The sequence below is a fragment of the Bidens hawaiensis genome, unplaced genomic scaffold (assembly GCF_021521415.1).
Source record: "Bidens hawaiensis isolate Kalapana, Puna unplaced genomic scaffold, B.hawaiensis_p1.1 tig00013629_1, whole genome shotgun sequence".
NCBI classification, from domain to species: Eukaryota; Viridiplantae; Streptophyta; class Magnoliopsida; order Asterales; family Asteraceae; genus Bidens; species Bidens hawaiensis.
In genome coordinates this window covers 563,103-582,358 of record NW_027492158.1, presented here as the reverse complement: position 1 = coordinate 582,358, position 19,256 = coordinate 563,103, and the positions used below count along the sequence as shown (strand labels likewise).

General features: G+C 37.1%; 3 protein-coding genes and 1 pseudogene across 3 annotated transcripts; 2 read left to right on the top strand and 2 right to left on the bottom strand.

The window, feature by feature from the left end:
- The first annotated feature begins 3,386 nt into the window (after nucleotides 1-3,386).
- On the top strand, nucleotides 3,387-3,752 carry LOC143544571 (uncharacterized). The gene has a single exon (XM_077036650.1). It carries the CDS (start codon nucleotides 3,387-3,389, stop codon nucleotides 3,750-3,752), a length of 366 nt encoding a protein of 121 aa, XP_076892765.1.
- Nucleotides 3,753-11,231: 7,479 nt separating this feature from the next.
- On the top strand, nucleotides 11,232-14,703 carry LOC143544622 (protein NUCLEAR FUSION DEFECTIVE 4-like). The gene is made up of 3 exons (XM_077036683.1): nucleotides 11,232-11,559; nucleotides 12,705-13,573; nucleotides 13,954-14,703. The coding sequence occupies exons 1-3, from the start codon at nucleotides 11,236-11,238 to the stop codon at nucleotides 14,417-14,419; spliced, it is 1,659 nt and encodes a 552-aa protein (XP_076892798.1). The 5' UTR covers nucleotides 11,232-11,235; the 3' UTR covers nucleotides 14,420-14,703.
- A 1,224-nt stretch (nucleotides 14,704-15,927) lies between these two features.
- LOC143544570 (uncharacterized) lies at nucleotides 15,928-16,527 on the bottom strand. The gene has a single exon (XM_077036649.1). It carries the CDS (start codon nucleotides 16,525-16,527, stop codon nucleotides 15,928-15,930), a length of 600 nt encoding a protein of 199 aa, XP_076892764.1.
- A 399-nt stretch (nucleotides 16,528-16,926) lies between these two features.
- On the bottom strand, nucleotides 16,927-18,554 carry LOC143544599 (amino acid transporter AVT6E pseudogene; annotated as a pseudogene).
- Nucleotides 18,555-19,256: the final 702 nt, after the last annotated feature.

The following is a 19,256-nucleotide window of genomic DNA, read 5'->3' as shown; positions in this document are numbered from 1 at the left end:
AAAAGATATCTATTAAGTAACCTATGATTTCATAAGTGAACTTAAGAGTGTAACCAACATAGACGAGCTCGGGATGGTAACAATATCGATTCCGAAAATCTCGATCACGAAATTCAGAAATAGTTGGTACCGGTATCGAAATGTTCGGTTCGGTACCGGTATGTTACCGGTATTTCGTTAAATTTCGGGAAATACCGGTACCGAACCGTACCAGTACCGTACCGATACCGAAAACTCAAAACTTGGTACCGGTACCAGTCTATACCCATACCGAAAACGCTCATCCATAGTAACCAACGAGTATTTTAAGCCTAAACAAATTGGTTGATCAAAGCCAATTTAGTGTATGTTGATAATTTAGAACTTTTACCTCTTATTATTTATCGATTTATGTATTATGCATATATGTTTATGTTTTATATACTATTAAATCATCGTTATCATTTTAAAAGATGGATTAAACCATAATTTTGAAAAGAGTTCAAACAATCAAGGTTTATTAGATTTTAATAATCTCTATTGACTGGTATTGGCTGATAATAATCCTTATTCATTTTATCACCGTTGGCGGTCCCAAATTTTAAAAAGTTGGCCCCCAATAGTCCTCTATTAGAAATGACTTAACGGCGTTATACTTTTTTCCGAATTTCAAACTATTATTTTAGGGCTTTTGTTCAGAAATAGAATACGAGTCGATTGATGTAAAACTTAGCTCGAAACGGTGATCCAAACGAATTGATTTTTGTTAATTGTAAGTTTAAACAACCGAATTGAAGTATTGTTTCGTTGTTTTGGAGCGTTGTTTCGAACAAAATTTTACATAAATCGACTCGTATCCTCCTTCCGATCAAAAACCCTAAAACATTAGTTTGAAATTCGGAAAAAAGTATAACGCTGTTAAGTCATTTTTAATGAGGGACCATTGAGGGCCAACTTTTTTAAATTTGGGACCGCCAGCAGTGATAAAATGAATATAGATTATTATCGGCCAATACCAATAGGGATTATAACACTAATTTTAGATGGTCTTATCGTATAGTTAACCATCAGATTTATTTTGTGATCGTTCATTGATCGTTTAATTAAAAAGTCACCGACTTATATACTCTTACTATCCACACTTTTCTTAAACACGCAAATGTATTTTTCTATCTTGATCTTCATTAAACAAAAATAACATCCTCATTCACAATATTTTCCTTAAATAGTTACAAAGCCATACCTTCTTCCCTACTCATACCCTTTTTATATACCACCCCATGATACACGTATCTAAAAACATGTTTAATTTAATATAGTTAATAATGGAATCAAAACTTTTTAAACATGTATCATACTACTTTATCACTAAGCAATAAATGAAACTAACTGTAAAAAGATAACATCAATATTCCAAAGTTCCAATTTTAAAAAATATTCGTATGCCCCTCTATTTCCGCGTATAATGATTACACTAGAAAAGTGCCCGCACGATACAGCAGGAAACACATATTTTGGTAATCATGTAACAAATTCATGGGTGTTCATTATTCCATAAATTGTGAGACCTCAGTTTTGTTTCAAGGTTAAAACCAGGGCTGACCGTACATATTGAAATATTAATTATTTACTTATTTAGTATTATATATGTTTTATAATATATATTAGATATAGTTAAAATATAGTTAAAACAAAGTTTTATTTGATATAAGTAAACTCGTCTATTACAACTTTAGTTTAGCCCAATTTCCAATATGATTTTTTGTAATCTTTGTTCTTGTTATGAATTCACATTCTATTTATTTTAATAAGGTTTATCATTTACGTGACCAAAGTTATCTTTGTTCATACTACGATTATCTTAAGTAACATATTAGTTGGTGCTTAGTTTGAAGTGAATGCATATAGGCAGATTAATAATTCTTATTTTAAACTCAATTTATTATCAAAGTACAAACTATATCGGAACATAATCGTTGGTAATTGTTCGGCCTAGTGGGGTTTTAATTTTAAACAGTTCAGTTTTGGTTTTCGATGACGAAGAAAAACGTGTAAAGTTGGCTCATGGTTTAATTTAAAGCCATAAAAGCCGAACCGCAAACACATATGCATAAAATGTTTTTTTTACTTCAAAAACTATAGCAATATCATACTTAAATTAAAGATAATAAAATGCTCGTTTTTATGATGCCATTTATTTTAAAAAATATTAACGTATGAAAAAAATTATGAACGTTTAAAAATCGTGAGGGTAATTAGGTTAAAAGTGAAAATAAAAGAATATATAAGTAAAAGATTAAGGACCAATATTGTAAGTTTATGAGATGAAAACTGTAAATATTTTGATGAATTTCAAATGCACACTAGATTTAATCTTATAATGACATTTTTGTCCATATTAAATGTTATACCTATTGCATTAAATTTTGTAAATTACTTAAAATATGCGTTTTAATTTGCCCATCATTAATATATTATATATAGTATGGATACTTTTTTATTTTACAATAAATCAATTCCTAATTTGATAATTTCTTAGAAAACAAACACTATCAACATCACGTGAAGTTCACGCAGCCAAAAGAGCGTGAGGTCGAAATACTCATCCCACACTTTCCGGTATTTTAACCCACTGGGACCCAGAGGTGCACAAATCAGGTTTTTAAAATACTTGTGTTCGGATATACAACCCGATTCGGGTATGATCGGGTATTGGAAAATCGGGTATTTGTAATACCCGGGTCGGATTCGGGTCCGGTATTCTCTCTAAAAAGCAAACCTTATGCATCGGGTTGGGGTCGGGTATCGAACCGGGTATTTGAATACCCTATTTTCGGGTATTGAAAAAACCTTAATTTTGGGTTTTTCGGGTATAGATTGGATTTTTTAAGGGGTTACAATTTTTAGGGGTATTTTTCAGGTATTTTTCGGGTAGTTTCAGGTATAGATCGGGTATTTGAAAAACTCGGTTTCGGGTATTGGAAAAACTCGGTTTCGGGTATTGGAAAAACCCGGTTCCGGGTATAGAATCGTTTCGGTTTTCGGGTATTACCGGGTATAAATCGGGTCCGGTTCCGGGTACGGGTTCTGGTACTGAAATGCATACCCTATCTGTACCCTATGGGTAGGGTCGGGTACGGGTATTAAAAACCGGAAATTAAAAAAACCGGTTTCAGGTATTTTTTTCGGGTTCGGTTCCGGGTTCGGTTTTTTTGTGCACCTCTACTGGGACCCCACTTATAAACCGACTTTCATAAATAAAAACCCCTTAAACATGACTTTAATTACCCTTTTGCCATCTAATCTCATTACTATATAAACGGATTCAAGTCTTCAACTAACCGTTTGTTTCTTCAGGTTTTATTTTACCAAAATCAAAACCCTAATACCCAAACCTTCAATCAATTATGTCATCATCGTATCCGAATCGAATGATCATACCGGCCGTTAAGCGTTCAGTGACGTCATCACCATCGAAGAAGAAGAAGACGTGCATGTGTTCTCCCACGACGCATCCTGGATCGTTCCGGTGTAGTTTGCACAAGAAGTTGAGTAATCAAAGTAACAATGCGACGTCGTATCTCACGCATAGATTGTACACGCGTAGATCGGCAATGACGAATTCGCTTGTGAGGAATGGAACTGTGGAAGGTGATTTTTTGAAGCGTGCGTTAGCGTGGTTGATCCGGCCGTCTTCGCACCAGCTGAGACGGCGTGGTGAGTTTAAACCGAGGCCTAGTCGGCTTTCGGTTATGTCCAAAGCCGACGATTGATCACCGTAAGCCATGTTGGTGTTAATTGTCGGTTTTTGTATAGGTTTGAACAGACTGCTTTTAAAATTCTGTTGTTCATAGACATGGTGGAAACGCTACTGAATATTTTTAGTAGTTTAATACTTTTTTATTTTTAGATATTTGAATAAAAGTTGAATATAGAGCACAATTAATTTCTGGTTAATAGCTATTTGAATGTGTGTTGGTTTATAGATTTAGTGGAATCTAATAGATCATTGATGATTGTTCACTATTAATTTCATTAAGTGTTGATAACAAAATACGTAAATTTATTATACGTATTATGAAAACTTTAAATGTTGAAGTCGTCATGCAATATAAAACTGTAACAATTAACAAAGTCTATGGTTTATTTGTCCTTCTATGTATCTTAGAGGACAGACTTAAGTATATAGGGTACGGATAAACGACTATGTTTTTAATATACGTAATGTGTGTTTTTCAATTGACCTTTGTGTTTTTGAACTAATTAATATTCCATATATCACACAATTTCATTCATTGTCAACAATCAAATATGTTTTTTTTAACGACCAAAAAGGCCCATCGCCCAACTCTCGCTCGCGTATGATATTTTATCACGAACGGCACTCGAACCGATGGCATACCCTAGAGAAAGTCATCGGGTTACTGCTATAGCACTGCTCCTTTGGTATTGAACAACCAAATATGTAATTTATGTTTTCAACAAAGTCTGATTTTTAATGATCATTGTCACGCTCTTTATTTTCCGTCCATATCACTCTTCTAACATCTGATGCCTAAAGAAAAACATGGATGAGCTCATTGTTAGGAATAAATGCGGTTCAGTTTGGTCGGGTTAGCTCCCGTTGAGTTCGACCTAGATTCGACCAGACACCCCTTACCCTTTCAATTGCGAATTTTTATGTGTGTTCGTGTTTTTTTTTTTTTTTGAATTATGGAATCATGATTCGAATCTTACGTATATTTGTTTCTCTAATAATTAGGTATTTGCTCAATTATTGAATTGTGTCGTTCACAAAATCATCTCAGAACTAGGCCCAAGAATAACTGTGGCCCCACAAAACTTATTGTGAGCAAAAAAAAACGCATCTCGAATCAAGATTTTGAAACCCAATAATCGATATTTGGTAATGGCCCAAAACTGTCGAACCCAACCAAAAAAGAACAAGATCAAAGCACCTAAATTTATTAAATACTATACCTAAAATACTAAATACAATGGCACTGTTAGTTGTTTGAAGAAATACTAAGTGACCCCGAGTAGATTATGGATAATCTGGGGGTTAAGTAATGTTTCCCACGAGAGTTAGGTCCGGCAAAGAAGGATGTTCTTTAGATAACCTGCAAAACAGACACCGTGAGCTCGTCACTGAGAAGGGGGGGGGGGGTTCCTCCTTGTGACCACCCTCCGGCGTGAGAATCAGACTAGATTGCTCTGAATATAAGTGTATATTGAGAGAAATAGCTAGTGAAGGTAAAATACCAGATGATCCTACCGTTCCAAGGTGTTGGAGTATTTATAGCCGAAGGTAGGTTTCCAAGCAGGTACAGCCAGCTGTATAATATTCCTGTTCTACCAACTATGGGCTACGCACGTGCCATGCTGGTTGGTGGGTAGGCAGCGGCTGATAGTGACCAGGCCGGCTGTGTACTATTCATTTTCCACCAACTGCAGGCTATGTGCGTGCCACGACAAGGGTTGGTGAGTAGGCAGCGGCTAATAGTGACAAACAGTACTAGAGCATGCTCCTCGTACTGTTGTCGGTGAGCTGTCACCCTGTGATTGGTTCATGGGCTGCTTTGGTCAGATCTTGTCTATTTTGTCCATACCTTGGCAGGTATAGTACAAAAGATCTTCCAGAAGCATACGGACTGGCTCATTTGGGCGGGAGTATTCCCGCCTTGCTCATTCCTTCAGGTGACACTGAATTATTGAGTTAGTGCCTTGTGCGTGTAGCCTTGCTATTAGTGCGGGTAGCCTTCCCTGATGGCTTGTATCCGCAGCTGCGGGGACAGGCGGGGTACTTCACCATTGGGAGGCTTTCCCTGCGGGAACAGCTGGCGTACTGCGCGTAAGGTCATCATCTCTGAGCATGGTGGGTCCTGCGGAACCAGTTGGTCCTTGCGCAAACGTCCCTCTTCAAGGTGAGTCTTGCGGGTCCAACTGGGCTCTGCTGAGACCTACCTCTTCAAGTCCCCCCAGTCCAATCTTCTTCTCATGAATTGTTAATAAGTGAGGTGAACTTTGGACTTAATCAAGGGGTTTTGAAAAGGATTTAGTTTTAAGGTTGTCCGTGGGGATTCTTCCCGCGGTTTCCCTAATGTCACGCAGAAATTCCCGACTTTTCTGCTTGATCTTTGGGTATGATGCGGGTAGGTGTGTAACCTCCTCGCAAGTCAGGAGCGTTGAGTTCCACTTGTGTAGATTCTCCATGAGGTTTTGGTAGTTTTGAACATAGTGATCAATTATGTTAAAACAACCAATTCCATCTTGGAGCTTCAAACAATCTAGTTCTCGACGTTCCCGCTATGCGGGGATGTTATTCCCGTTTCCGCAAGCATGGCCCAGAAGATCCTTCTTGGTTTCAATTCCCTGCGGAGTGCTAGGTATGTGAAGGGTTTCGCCTTGACACTGTACCCGCACTCGTCTTATAGTTACTTTACTTCCAAGGTATTCCTGGCTTCAATTCCCTGCAGGTGCTAAGTATGCGAAGGGTTTTGCCTTAACACTGTACTCGCACCTGTCTTATAGTTACTTGGTTGCCAAGGTAAGGGGTATAGTCCCGCTTACTTTTGAATCTTTTTGAAATTCGAAGAGTTGGTGAAAGGATAAGAACAGTCCAAACTGTTGAAACGTCGTCCGACGGTTTCTTCTGACAGTGTCAGGACGTGCAAGAAGTTATGGCGACGTGACAGTATATGGTCATTCCAGACGCTTTTTCAGGCGCGTGGACACGATTTTTCGGGCGCGTGGGTGCGGATTTTACGGCGCGCGTCCCGTCAACAGCTGTTGCCAGCTTGTTTTTTCCACGTGTCATAGTTTCATTGCACCAGCTCTTTTCTCTCTCATCCGCATTAAATTCATCGCATTCATTGCGATGAGTATATAAAGGGGGAGAGGGTTCACGGTAATCCACACTTTCACTTCTTTATTCTTCTTCTAAGCGATTTCCGGCGAATACTAACTTTCTGTCGAGCATTATCCTGAAATCGTTCTTTACCTCCAAAACATGTCTACTCATGATCCAGAAGCTACCGTCGAGGAGTCTGACTTGTATGTCGAGAACCCGACGTCTACGTCCGATAAGGACGATAAGAGCACTGCTGGCGAATGCCAGTGTGCTCTTCCCATCGAGCTTTACCGGTACATCGTCCGGAAGTTCATGCTCGAGCCGTTCGAGCCTGAGTTTCCGGAGCCACACCAGACGGTGTACGATGCCCCCAAGGGCAAAATAGGGGTATATGACGCTTTCTTCGTCTATGGGAATCTTAGGTTCCCGTTGACGAAGTTTGTATACCGTGTTCTGGATAGACACGGTGTGCACCTGACCGAGGTACACCCAATGGCGATCGCCAAGATCCGCCATTTTGAGTGGGTGTGCCTCATTCTTGGCGTGGATCCCCACGTCGACCGCCTGATGACCTTCTACTCCTGGAGGTGTATCCAAGGCTGGTATACCCTGGTCACCCGGATCAAGGGTTTGAAGATCTGCGCTACCGAGCGCAGTCTTCGGTCTTGGAAGCGGGAGTTCTTTTTACATCTCTGCCCGTGTCGTCCCTATAGCGATGACATTTAAGAACGGGAGAGCTCTCCCCAGCCTTCACGCCTCCAACTACCAGGAGGCGGAATGGTTCTCCAAGATTTCCCGGATCCAGACTCCGGTTTACCGCTTTCCGGAGTCCGGGATGGTGATGCTTGGTATGAGCAGGGTGTGGAAGGATGCTGTGGCGGATGCGCCACAGATTCCCATCGTACTTGAATACGGTTTGAACTTTATCCCTTACGGACTGGCTCATTTGGGCGGGAGTATTCCCGCCTTGCTCATTCCTTCAGGTGACACTGAATTATTGAGTTAGTGCCTTGTGCGTGTAGCCTTGCTATTAGTGCGGGTAGCCTTCCCTGATGGCTTGTATCCGCAGCTGCGGGGACAGGCGGGGTACTTCACCATTGGGAGGCTTTCCCTGCGGGAACAGCTGGCGTACTGCGCGTAAGGTCATCATCTCTGAGCATGGTGGGTCCTGCGGAACCAGTTGGTCCTTGCGCAAACGTCCCTCTTCAAGGTGAGTCTTGCGGGTCCAACTGGGCTCTGCTGGGACCTACCTCTTCATTGTTGGAATAGTAAATTAAGATAACATTAAAATCCAAATTAGAACAAAAATGAGAAGGGTGTAAACAAATTTAATTTGTTAATCTTAAATTTGGATGATGAAGAATAATTTAAGAATAAAAATTGATGAGAAAGCCATTAAGGTAACAAGCCACTCATGATAATTTTTTCTTTTCACATGCAAGACACGTATCAATTCTCCCATCAGTTTAAAACGTTCATAACTTTTTCATACGATGTTTTTAAAAAAATAAAAATTTCATCATAATAAAAAGTGTTTTTTTCTCTTTAATATGAATATCATATTTTATAAAAATAAAAAAAATTAGTGGATTTTTTTATATCTATCTGATTGTTCATTGTGTTTTTTAATTAGGTTTTCTATGCGTTGTGTTATATATTTTGGTTATTGTCAATTTATACTCATATTAAAGATAAAAATTAAAACAAATATTACACTGTTGTGTCTTTTGTTCGTCATTGTGTCTTTGTGCTCAACATTTATCTTTCTACTTGTCATTATGTTTTAGTCATTGTGAACATGTTCATTGTTTTTTGTTCGGAATTGACATGTGGCGTTCACTTAATTTGAGAAAAATAGTGTTATGTTCATTGTGTATTACGTTCAAGTAATTGTGTAATATGTAGTTTCCATTGTGTTTTACGTTTCAAGTCATTGTGTTATATGTATTCAACATTATGTCTTACGTTTCAAGTCATTATGCCATATGTATTCATCATTGTGTTTTACGCTTCCGGATAATATGGTATGTATTCAACATTGTGTTTTATGTATTAGATAATTTTTTGGTATTTTTCATTATATTTTCATATTCTTATTACACAACGGTGTTATTAGTATTAAAAAAAACACAATAATGAGTTGAAAGACGCAATGAAGAAAAAAAACACAATGACAAACAGGAAGACACAATGGTAAGCATAAAGGCACAATAACGTAATTTTTGTTTAATTTTTATATAACAAAATCATACTCATATTAAAGATAAAAAACGCTTGTTATTATGGTTATTTTTTCTAATATCATATGAAAAAGTTATAAACATTTAAAATGATGAGGAATTAATATGTGACTTACATGTGGAAAGAGAAAATATGTATTATTACTTTATACCATTTTTTCCTTTGATCCTCAATTGACACGTCATTTAATTATTGCCTTCTTACACTCCCTATTTTTATTAGCCTTTGTAGAATAACTCAACCTTAAAAACAAGCATGACAAAACTTCACAATGTATGTTTGGCTATATAAGTGTAACTTTTTATTAAAGCTAATTATTATTTATTGTTTTCAAAAAGTTGGGTTAAAAGGCGAGTTATTTAAAGCCCACTGCTTACGTGACAGGGCTATGCATGTTTTGATTAAACCATGACGCATGATCCAAGTGAACATATTTTAATATTTCAATTCATGTCGATTTTAGAGGTGCACAAATCGGAGCTATTAGGAATTGGTTCTGGTTTTGATCAACAAAGTCCAAAAACTGGGTTGGGCAGGAACTGGTTCCGGGTAGGTCCAGGTTTTGATCGGTTTTTGGCTGATAGTGTTTTGATCTTTGATCTGGTAGTGGTGGAACCAGTTTCAGTTCATTTTCTTTAAGGAACTAGAACTAGTCTATACCGACAACTCAAGTAGGGTCGGGTTTGAAACCGGTTGAAGCACCCTGGGTTAAGTCCCGATCTGAATTTTTTATGCACCTCTAGTTCAGTTTGGTCATAACTTTTTTTTTATCTAAACCAAATTTATATATTTTAAAATCTAAATACTGTGTACTCGTTTTTTTCTTTTCCTGAAATAATACTTGCAATTTTATATGTTTGCTCATCTTCTTAAATGTTGATGAAATAAATACTTAACTCCGAGCATTCATACTCCATTTCCTACCATATTTATATAGTTACATTAAAAATCATTATCTTTTTTCTCTCCTCTGTTCACAATCATTTTCGAAAAATATTAAAAAATTATATGATGTGAACGATAGAAACTCATATTTAACTTAATGGCATATAACATTTTCTCTGTCCTCTTTACAATCATTCGTAACAATACCATATAATTTACAAAACTCACTCATATAAATATAAATAAATATAAGAAATGGACTAAGGATTAGGGATGAGGGTGCCGACCGGTACTGGTACCGAAAATCACAAATTCATGGTACATGTACCGAAATTTTTGATTCGGTATCGGTTCGAAACTAATACCGGTATTTAAGGTAAAATTCGAGTAATACGTGTACCGTACCGATATCGAAACTCAAAACTTTGATACCAATTCGATAACAATGGTACTAAATCGATACCGATATCCGTACCGGTGCTAGTACCAAATTTGCTCATCCCTTTAAAAAATTAAGTGAGAACAAATAAAAATGTTGTAACAAATATCCTTGACAAACCGGTTTGTAGGTGCGTGAAAAGGAACCAAAAATGTTCTATACTTCTACATGTCGCTTTCCTTGCTGAATCTTTCTAACAAAGTGGGCCTTTGACAAGGACTAACATTTTTCATTTTTTCAATTGGTATATTCTCATTTAACATTACAAACAAACATAAAAACCTTGTCTAATAATTACCAATTTTACGCAAAAACTATAAATATTAACCAATTTCATATGTAGCTAGAGAGAGAAACATAAACAAGCTTAACCGCTCTGGCTGGATCGGTTTGTCAAACCATTCAACTTTTTTATATGTCAATTTAAGAGTTAACTTTTCCACCGTCTATGATCAAACTGAGCATAATTAAAAAAGACATAATACTAATTATTATTATTATTATTATTATTATTAAAACGGTTTATATGACCTTTTCCAAGTTTCAACCCGGAACAAACCGCTACTTTGTTCCAATGATTATTTAAAACACCAAATTGAAACTTAATAATATTATTAGTATTATTTTCTTTTTTATATCTCAAGTTACCGTAACCAATTTGAAAACGTGGTTGGTTCTCTAGATTAAGTGTAAGAGGTAGGTACAAATTTATTAATACAATAATAATAAAAACCAAACACATCTAGTGCCTTTTTATTGTTATCAAACACCACCAAGTGTCTCTCTGTCTAAACATCTATCAAGTCCACTTCACACTCCACAATCTTGAATTCAACCACCGATGCCGGCCCTAAAAGCAGGCAGCCGGCCACCGTGGGTGGGTCTAGCAGCCGCCGTGTGGGTCCAGATCGCCTCCGGCAACGCCTACTCTTTCCCTCTGTATTCACATGCTTTGAAATCCGTACTGGGTTTGTCCCAGCAGCAGCTCACGATTCTTGGTGTGGCTAATGATTTGGGTGAGAATGTTGGGATTCTGCCTGGAATTGCGTCCAATAAGTACCCGCCTTGGGTTGTGCTTTTGGTCGGTGTGCTTGCGTCTTTCTTTGGCTATGGTGTCATCTGGCTTGCTGTTAGTGAGACTGTTGGCAGCATGCCGTATTGGGTTGTAAGTCTTTTGGTTCATTTTACTGTTTTTGGTTGAAAAGATTCAAGCTTTATGTGATCTTGAGGTTGAAGATGATATCTTTATGTGAATTGACTTTGTTTGAACTGTTTGTAGGTTTAGGGTTGTAAGTGTTTTGGTTAATTTTACTGTTTTGGTTGAAAAGATTCAAGCTTTATGTAATCTTGAGGTTGAAGATGCTATCTTTATGTGTATTGACTCTGTTTGAACTGTTTATAGGTTCAGGGTTGTAAGTATTTTGGTTAAATTTACTGTTTTTGTGGAAAATATTTAACCTTTTTGTGATCATGAGGTTAAAGATGCAATCTCTATGAAGTATTTGTAGGTTTAGGGTTTGTGAGTCATTAATATGCAGAATCTTGAATTGGGTAGGCATTTTTATGTGTTTTAGTGTATTTATGAGCTGAAAATATGCATAATCTTGATTGGTTTGTGTTATTTGAAGCTGATGGCACTTTTTGAGTAAGAAAGTGTTGATGTTTATATGCCTATGTTAGGGTGAAATAAGCTGTTTTCGAACTGTGGTATGCAATTTGAGAGTGCTTATTTAAGTTTGAATTCAAATCTTACCTTTACTCTGAAACAATTAAATAAGTAGCCCTTCGATATGGATTCAAAATTAAAAACTTACTCTTGGGATGAAATAAGCAGTTTTTTAGTAAGTTTGTAACAACCCTAGGTAAATCCCATGTAGGCCATGGACAGGGGAGATGTCGGGTTATAAGAAATGACCGCCTCAAATACCATCGACGTGTTTTAGGCGCATTAACAGTAGATGAGATGAGTGACCTTCTGGGAAGTATCCACTCGAGTAACCAGAAAAAAATTTGGAAGCTCTTTGAGGGCAATACAGACCATATTGGTTGTTTGTTATGAGGGGCCAAATGTTACAACACTGTATATGTATCTTCTCATACAGAGCATCTTGATTGATTTTTCTTTAAAGTACGGTTCTTTACTTCTTTATCCATCTTGGTTTCGTTTTTGACAACGTTATGTATCATAATAACCATTTATAGCTTTAGTTTCTTCAACTACAAGTAATCAAGTACTTACCTTTCTATACGTTAGCATGACTATAACTCCAAAGATTTTTTAATATCTTGCAATTTTCATGTTCTTTTCAGCTGTGGCTCGCACTTGTTGTTGCAACTAACAGCAGTGCATGGTTGGGGACCGCCGTACTCATTACCAACATGAGAAACTTTCCACTCAGTAGAGGAACCGTTGCTGGTATTCTCAAAGGTTATGTTGGCTTAAGTGCTGCAGTTTTCACCGAGGTTTACACCATGGTTCTAAAAGGATCGGCTTCTTCTTTATTACTCCTGTTTACGCTCGGGATTCCCGTCATATGTTTGGTTTTAATGTACTATGTTAGACCTTGTACTCCTGCTTCTGAGGCGGACCCCTCGGAAACTGCCCATTTTCTTTTCACTCAAGGGGCTAGTGTGGTTCTTGCAGTCTTTCTTTTAACCACCACAATACTAAAAGACGTTTTGACCTTTAGCAACACATTATCGTATACGTTTATTGTGATAATGGTGGTTCTTTTAATGGCTCCACTTGCAATTCCTGTTAAAATGACTTTATTTCCTTCAAGCAAGAAGCTTAACCGGCCTGCTGGCTCTTCAGACAATCTGACTGCAACTGACCAGTTGTTGACTCAGTCGCCTTCAGAACAGAATCTTGGTGAGGATATGTCTGATGTGGACGTGCTTCTTGCTGTTGGTGAAGGGGCGGCTAAGATTAAGAAGAAAAGAAGACCTAGAAGAGGTGAAGATTTTACTTTTCGGGAAGCGATTGTGAAAGCCGATTTTTGGCTTTTGTGGTTGGTTAACTTTCTTGGTGTCGGGTCTGGAGTTACTGTTCTTAATAACCTTGCACAGATTGGGGTTTCGGCAGGGGTTAACGATACGACAACATTGTTGAGTTTGTTCAGTTTTTGCAATTTTCTTGGTCGTCTTGGAGGCGGGGTTGTCTCAGAATACTTTGTAAGGTAAAATCTTGAATCTTTATTATCAATATGATCAAAAAGACAGTTACTTTTTCGATTTTTAATGATAAAAATGCTAGAAGTTTTTTTTCGGTTTTTTATGATAAATATTGTAGAAGTTATTTTTGTTTTTTAATTATTTTTCATGATAAAGATCCTAAAAGGTTATGTTTTTCTAGTTTTAATGATAAAGATTCTAAAAGTTATGTTTTTTTTAGTTATGATTATAAAGTTCCTAAAAGTTTATGTTTTTTTTTTAGTTTTAATTATAAAGATTCTAAAAGTTTATGTTTCTTTTTTCGATCTTTAATGATAAATATCCTAAAAGTTAATGTGTGTTTGACTTTTAAAGATAGAGATTTTAAAAGTTTATGCCTTTTCAGGTTAAATACGATCCCTCGCACATTCTTGACAACGATAACACAAGTGATCATGGTAATGACATATCTTTTATACGCATCTGCCCTTAACGGGACACTATATGTTGCAACCGCGTTTCTTGGAATCTGTTATGGTGTTCAGTTTGGTGTTATGATCCCGACTTCATCTGAGCTTTTTGGGTTGAAAAATTTTGGGTTAATTTTCAATTTCATGGGCCTCGGAAACCCGATTGGTGCTCTTTTATTCTCTGGGATGCTTGCGGGTTACGTGTATGATACAGAGCAAGCTAAGCAAGGCGGGCCAACGTGCATGGGCCCGAATTGTTTCAGGCTCACTTTCTTTTTTCTTGCAGGTGTGTGTAGTTTGAGTGCGGTCTTGAGCTTGATATTAACTATCAGGATCAGGCCCGTTTACCAAATGCTTTATGCGGGTGGTTCGTTTCGTTTGCCACAAAGCTCGGGTCATTGAAGATTTGGGTCTCGTGTGTGACTTGATCAAGAAAAGTGGTAGTGGCTGCACAATTTTGAAAGTTGCAGCTTGACTAAACTGAAGCCTAATATGTAGCGAACTAGCGATGATGTGTAATCAAGCTATTTTTATTTGGTAGTGCTGACATATAGCATGAACCTTAAATTTAAGTGTTCAGTTTGTGAGTTTCTTGAACTTTTGTTGTTTAGTACCCTGTGCATCAGGGATTGTAATTCGATATGTAGTCGTGTTTATGACTTATGAGTGATGTTCACCATCTAGTTTGGCCAGTTTTGATTAAAGTTTTGGGTCGAACTGTTAACTATGGGTTTAAAAAATGATTACATAAAAACTGGATAGGTTGATTGGGTCAGTTGAACCATTAAAACGGTTTGGTTTGATAGTTTGAACTGGTTCCAACTTGGTTTTTGATTGTTCTATATTTTTTAGATTGTGATTTTGTATTTAAATTTTTATACACAGTTAGATCGTTCGTAAATATTAAATACATTCATAATGTATAAATTAACAATTCATAATTACACACATATATATATTAATAATTAGTAACTTTGTGTTGTGAGGGATATTTACTATCTTTTTGTTACAATTTCTACTGCGTGTTATACAAGCAATCATGATGCCACTTGAACTGCCACGGCAAGACAGGCTCGTTTTGATGTTTTATTCTTCATCATGGTATTCAATTTTTGAACGCCCATCAAGGCTTTTTTTGGTAGATATTTGAACTTATGTTATACGAGTTAATATGCATGTTTGAATATTTTGCGTATGTTTTTAGTTTGGTTTAACAGTCCTTTCTCAACGTACGGAATCACCATGCATTACTATCACCATGATTGCCTTATATTTTAATGTTTAATTTATAATTTGCCTTTCTAGCCATGAATGTGGCCTATGTTATATGCTTCAAAGAAACAATCTTTAAGATTAAAGTATTTTATTTTATAGTACTTATAAATATTTGTATAGTTCTCATGATGTATCCTTACAATCAGACATATAACCGCGCCAAAATATTTATACAATTTTGTACATCATCGGTAGGCGAACATAACTAAACGTTTTGTGTTAGTCAAAACTTGTCACAACAAAATATCTTAAGCAAGTTTCAACGGATTTCAAAAAACTAGCCCTAATTAAAAGATGGACCAAAGCTAGTGATAGTAATAAACAATAAACGCTAAAACATACAAAAACTGTGTGTTCATGAGTTATTATGACAAAAATCCAAGTAGCAATTGATTGCTGACAATAAAAGGGCCCATGACTAATAAGTACGCCTACCACCCCCTTCGGCCCGGTAGAATTGTAACCAAACAATCGAACGTTGAACTTTCAAAGCATGGCATGGGTTGACTTGACCAAAATGCACAATTCCATTAAATCTAGACAAGGTGATCAAGATACAATTTTTATTACATAAATATGATCTTTTATCATTTACAAGAGGCCTAAATAGATAAACAGGGCTTATTGCTAAAAGATCAAGTGGGTTTCAAATTCTTAAACATGGTGTCCCATTTAATCTCTTTAACACCACCACCGGAGTCTTCATCACCATAATCGCCTTTCTTTTCTTGATCATATCGGTAAACCAACGGGCTGAAAAAGTTGTGTGGTCTAACACTATTGATATTGGACTCATGATTGCCATTAGTGAGCAAAAGAGTAGGTGTAGATTGTTTATAGGTCACAAATCTCTTGTTTCTCCTTAACATATTACCTTCCCATCTTGAACCATAGCCCTTACGAACTAGGACCAGAGCGGACTCATCCCGGTGCACCAACGTCCGGATGTAACTAGCCAAGGACCTCTTGGTTTTCTTGATGGCGATCGCGAGCCTTGAGACAGGATGTGAACCACTTAACCCTTTTTGTTTGCTAGCAAGCTTGAGTATCTCTAACCTGTGTTTGGCTATAGAAATCCCTATGCTTTGAAGTAACTCATGGTTGAAGTATGCTATATCATCTTCTTCGAGTTCGTTTCGAGAGAAAGCCATCCCATATTCGTAAATAAGCGAAGGGTCAAGCCCGGTTTTTGAAAGCCAAGAGAACCAATCAATGGGCTGGTGTATTTTAGCCATGGAATGAGAATGTGATGATTTGAATAGAAGATGGAAGCTATTTAAATGTAGATTGAAGTCCAAGTGGAGAAGAGGGCAAATATGACATTTCTTATTTTTATAAAATGCCAAAAAAAAAAAAGAAAAGAAAAGGGCCTGTGGGCTATTATACCCAAAGTATGTGTTTTCTTCAAATTATAAGGGGTCAAAATGTCAAATAGCATCAATCATTTTCACGGGTCCCGGGCTTGCAACGTCTGCATGTCTTGTGAGCTCGTGACCCATGATGCCTCGTAAGCACAATGACCCATTGTGTTAGTTATAGCTATTACTAGTAATTATGTTTATTAGTTTATGGTCGTAGGCTGAGAAGTTATGTTTCTCTAGGGATGTTAATATAAACGGTACAAACGATACAAGTTGACCCAATATCGGAGTAACATCAAAGACCTATTCTACTTCGATTTCCAAGCTATAAATGTTGCTAATAACTCCAACAACACTAACCATAATCGCCAAACACAACATTACCCATGACAAAAATCTCTCTCGGGTGGTCAAACCGTACCCCTGACCACCTAATTTGAGTGCAATAAGAGCCGGGAAAGTATAACCCAATGACACTGCTGTAGTCGCCCCTGTAAACTTAAAAGCGGTCCAAATACTTGGAATCATGGTCGACCCGAAGTAAATAAGGGCCAAGAGTATAAAAGTCAAAGTCAAACACCTCGTCCTGCTTTCGTGCAATGGAACCGACCCCTCAAAAGCTAACGCATCAACTGTTTGTCTCAATGAAAAATGGATAACCGGAAACACAAGAACCAAATGAAGAATATATCCAACACGAACTATGTAATTCCAAATCGTACTAAACTCCATCCCAAGTGGTTGGTCAAAATTGGTCAATACATCCGACTCTGTATCTTTCCCAAATAACAAATAACCCGAAATAGCAGTTGAACAATACACCAAAACACATAAAACAGTAGTGATTCGACTAACTTTATTCATCTTTTGAGGCGAACGACCTTCAAGCTCGTTATAAATAGGCTGCAAATTAAAATGACACACAAACGCATTCGACATTATTGGAATCACAACCAAAAGATCAAGAACCGCCCTCTTCGATCCAAAATCAGGCGTCATTCTCGGTGACTCAATTTCACCTCTAACGAGTTTAATCACCGTCACAACAAACGCAACCACCACAAACAAAACCGCAAGAGCAACCGAAGCAGCCGAAGTTAAACTCAAAGAATCAATTTTATCCAATGCACAAAGCGGCACAAGAAAAAGAACCACGACAACTAAAATAACTAACTTTCTTTGATCCCATAAACCGTTACCTAACCACTGATCAAACACACCAATATGATTCAACGAACCCGACATCACATCACCCATTATGATCAAATACACCACCAACACACCCGCGTTGTTAACTACAATACAAATCTCCGATAACACTCTAGCCGGTCTACCTAACGCTTGTTCAACAACTTCACCGTACGAAACCGCCTTACATTGAGCACTAAACCTAACTAACAATTCTACACTAATTTCAGACAAAACCCCCATGAGTAATATCAATATTATCCCAATAACCAAGCCCAAAACTTTCATTGTAGCAGGTAAGGCCATAATCCCAGCCCCAATTACAGTTGTGGTTAGGTTAAACACAGCACCATGAATCCCAGAATTCGAGTTATCCGTAACCAATTTGTCGAATTCAAAATGTGGGTTTTGATAATCGGTATCCAAATGATCGATTCGGGGCGTTACAAGCCCTAATTCATCCTCGTTACAATTAGGGTTTTGGTATCCGTAATCGTGATTATCGTGCAATTGTAATTCTACAACGGAGTCTACGGACACAGGGGTGTAATTGCTTTGCATGTTTCCGTCAGATCGGCGTGTGGGTAATGGGAAACATGAAAAAGCTAACGGCTTTGAGATGGGTTGAATGTATGGGAAATAGTAACGAGATTGGTGGTTTAATAACGTGAAAATTGGGGGTTTGGATTGAAGATGCTGATGGATTGTTTGGATGAATGGAAGGATTGTAAGAGATTGCTAGATCTCAGGGGTCAATCATGATGCATTTGGGGAAAAACAGAGGTATGAAAATGAGGATTATTTGCTCTGCAGTTTGGGAGATTTGGATGATTTAACATTTTGGGTGGCATATATCAGTTTCCTGGTGCATGCCCATCTTAAATATGAAAAAAAAATGTTAAACGAACCGATTTGAAATTGATTATGTAAAAGCTGGACTGGGTTACTGACTGAAACCTTAGGTTCATAACCAATTTGTAATTATCTATACCAAAACTAGTTTCAAACTGGTTAGCCGAACCAAGAACTAGTGGCAAAAACCGGCAAAACGGTCAAAAGCCGGTCGTAAACCGGTCAAGAAACCGGTTTTAACACAAACCGAAACCGAATATAAACCGATTTTAACTTTTCTTAACAAAGTTACAAAACCAAACGGGTTTCAACCTTAAAGTTTGAAACCAATATGTGCACTTCTACATCGGGTTAAGTTACAATTAATTAAAAAAATATTTACGACATAAAAATTATAAACATTATGTTAAATAAAAAGTTTGGAAATAAAAGAAAGATACCATCTTAAACAAAATGTAATAAACAATTAACAAAAAAAAGTTTAAAATGTATTTAGAGTGTATGTAACCATGACATTTTTCTTGCTGTATCAGAAGCTTTAATTTTTATAAGGAGTAAGGGTT

What these genes read in the sequence shown, in the direction of transcription:
- LOC143544571 (XM_077036650.1), top strand. Translation starts at nt 3,387, where the DNA reads ATGTCATCATCGTATCCGAATCGAATGATCATACCGGCCGTTAAGCGT.
- LOC143544622 (XM_077036683.1), top strand. Translation starts at nt 11,236, where the DNA reads ATGCCGGCCCTAAAAGCAGGCAGCCGGCCACCGTGGGTGGGTCTAGCA. An exon ending in GCAGCATGCCGTATTGGGTT is followed by an intron (nt 11,560 to 12,704) that starts GTAAGTCTTTTG and finishes TGTTCTTTTCAG; the next exon opens with CTGTGGCTCGCACTTGTTGT. An exon ending in GTCTCAGAATACTTTGTAAG is followed by an intron (nt 13,574 to 13,953) that starts GTAAAATCTTGA and finishes ATGCCTTTTCAG; the next exon opens with GTTAAATACGATCCCTCGCA.
- LOC143544570 (XM_077036649.1), bottom strand. Translation starts at nt 16,527, where the DNA reads ATGGCTAAAATACACCAGCCCATTGATTGGTTCTCTTGGCTTTCAAAA.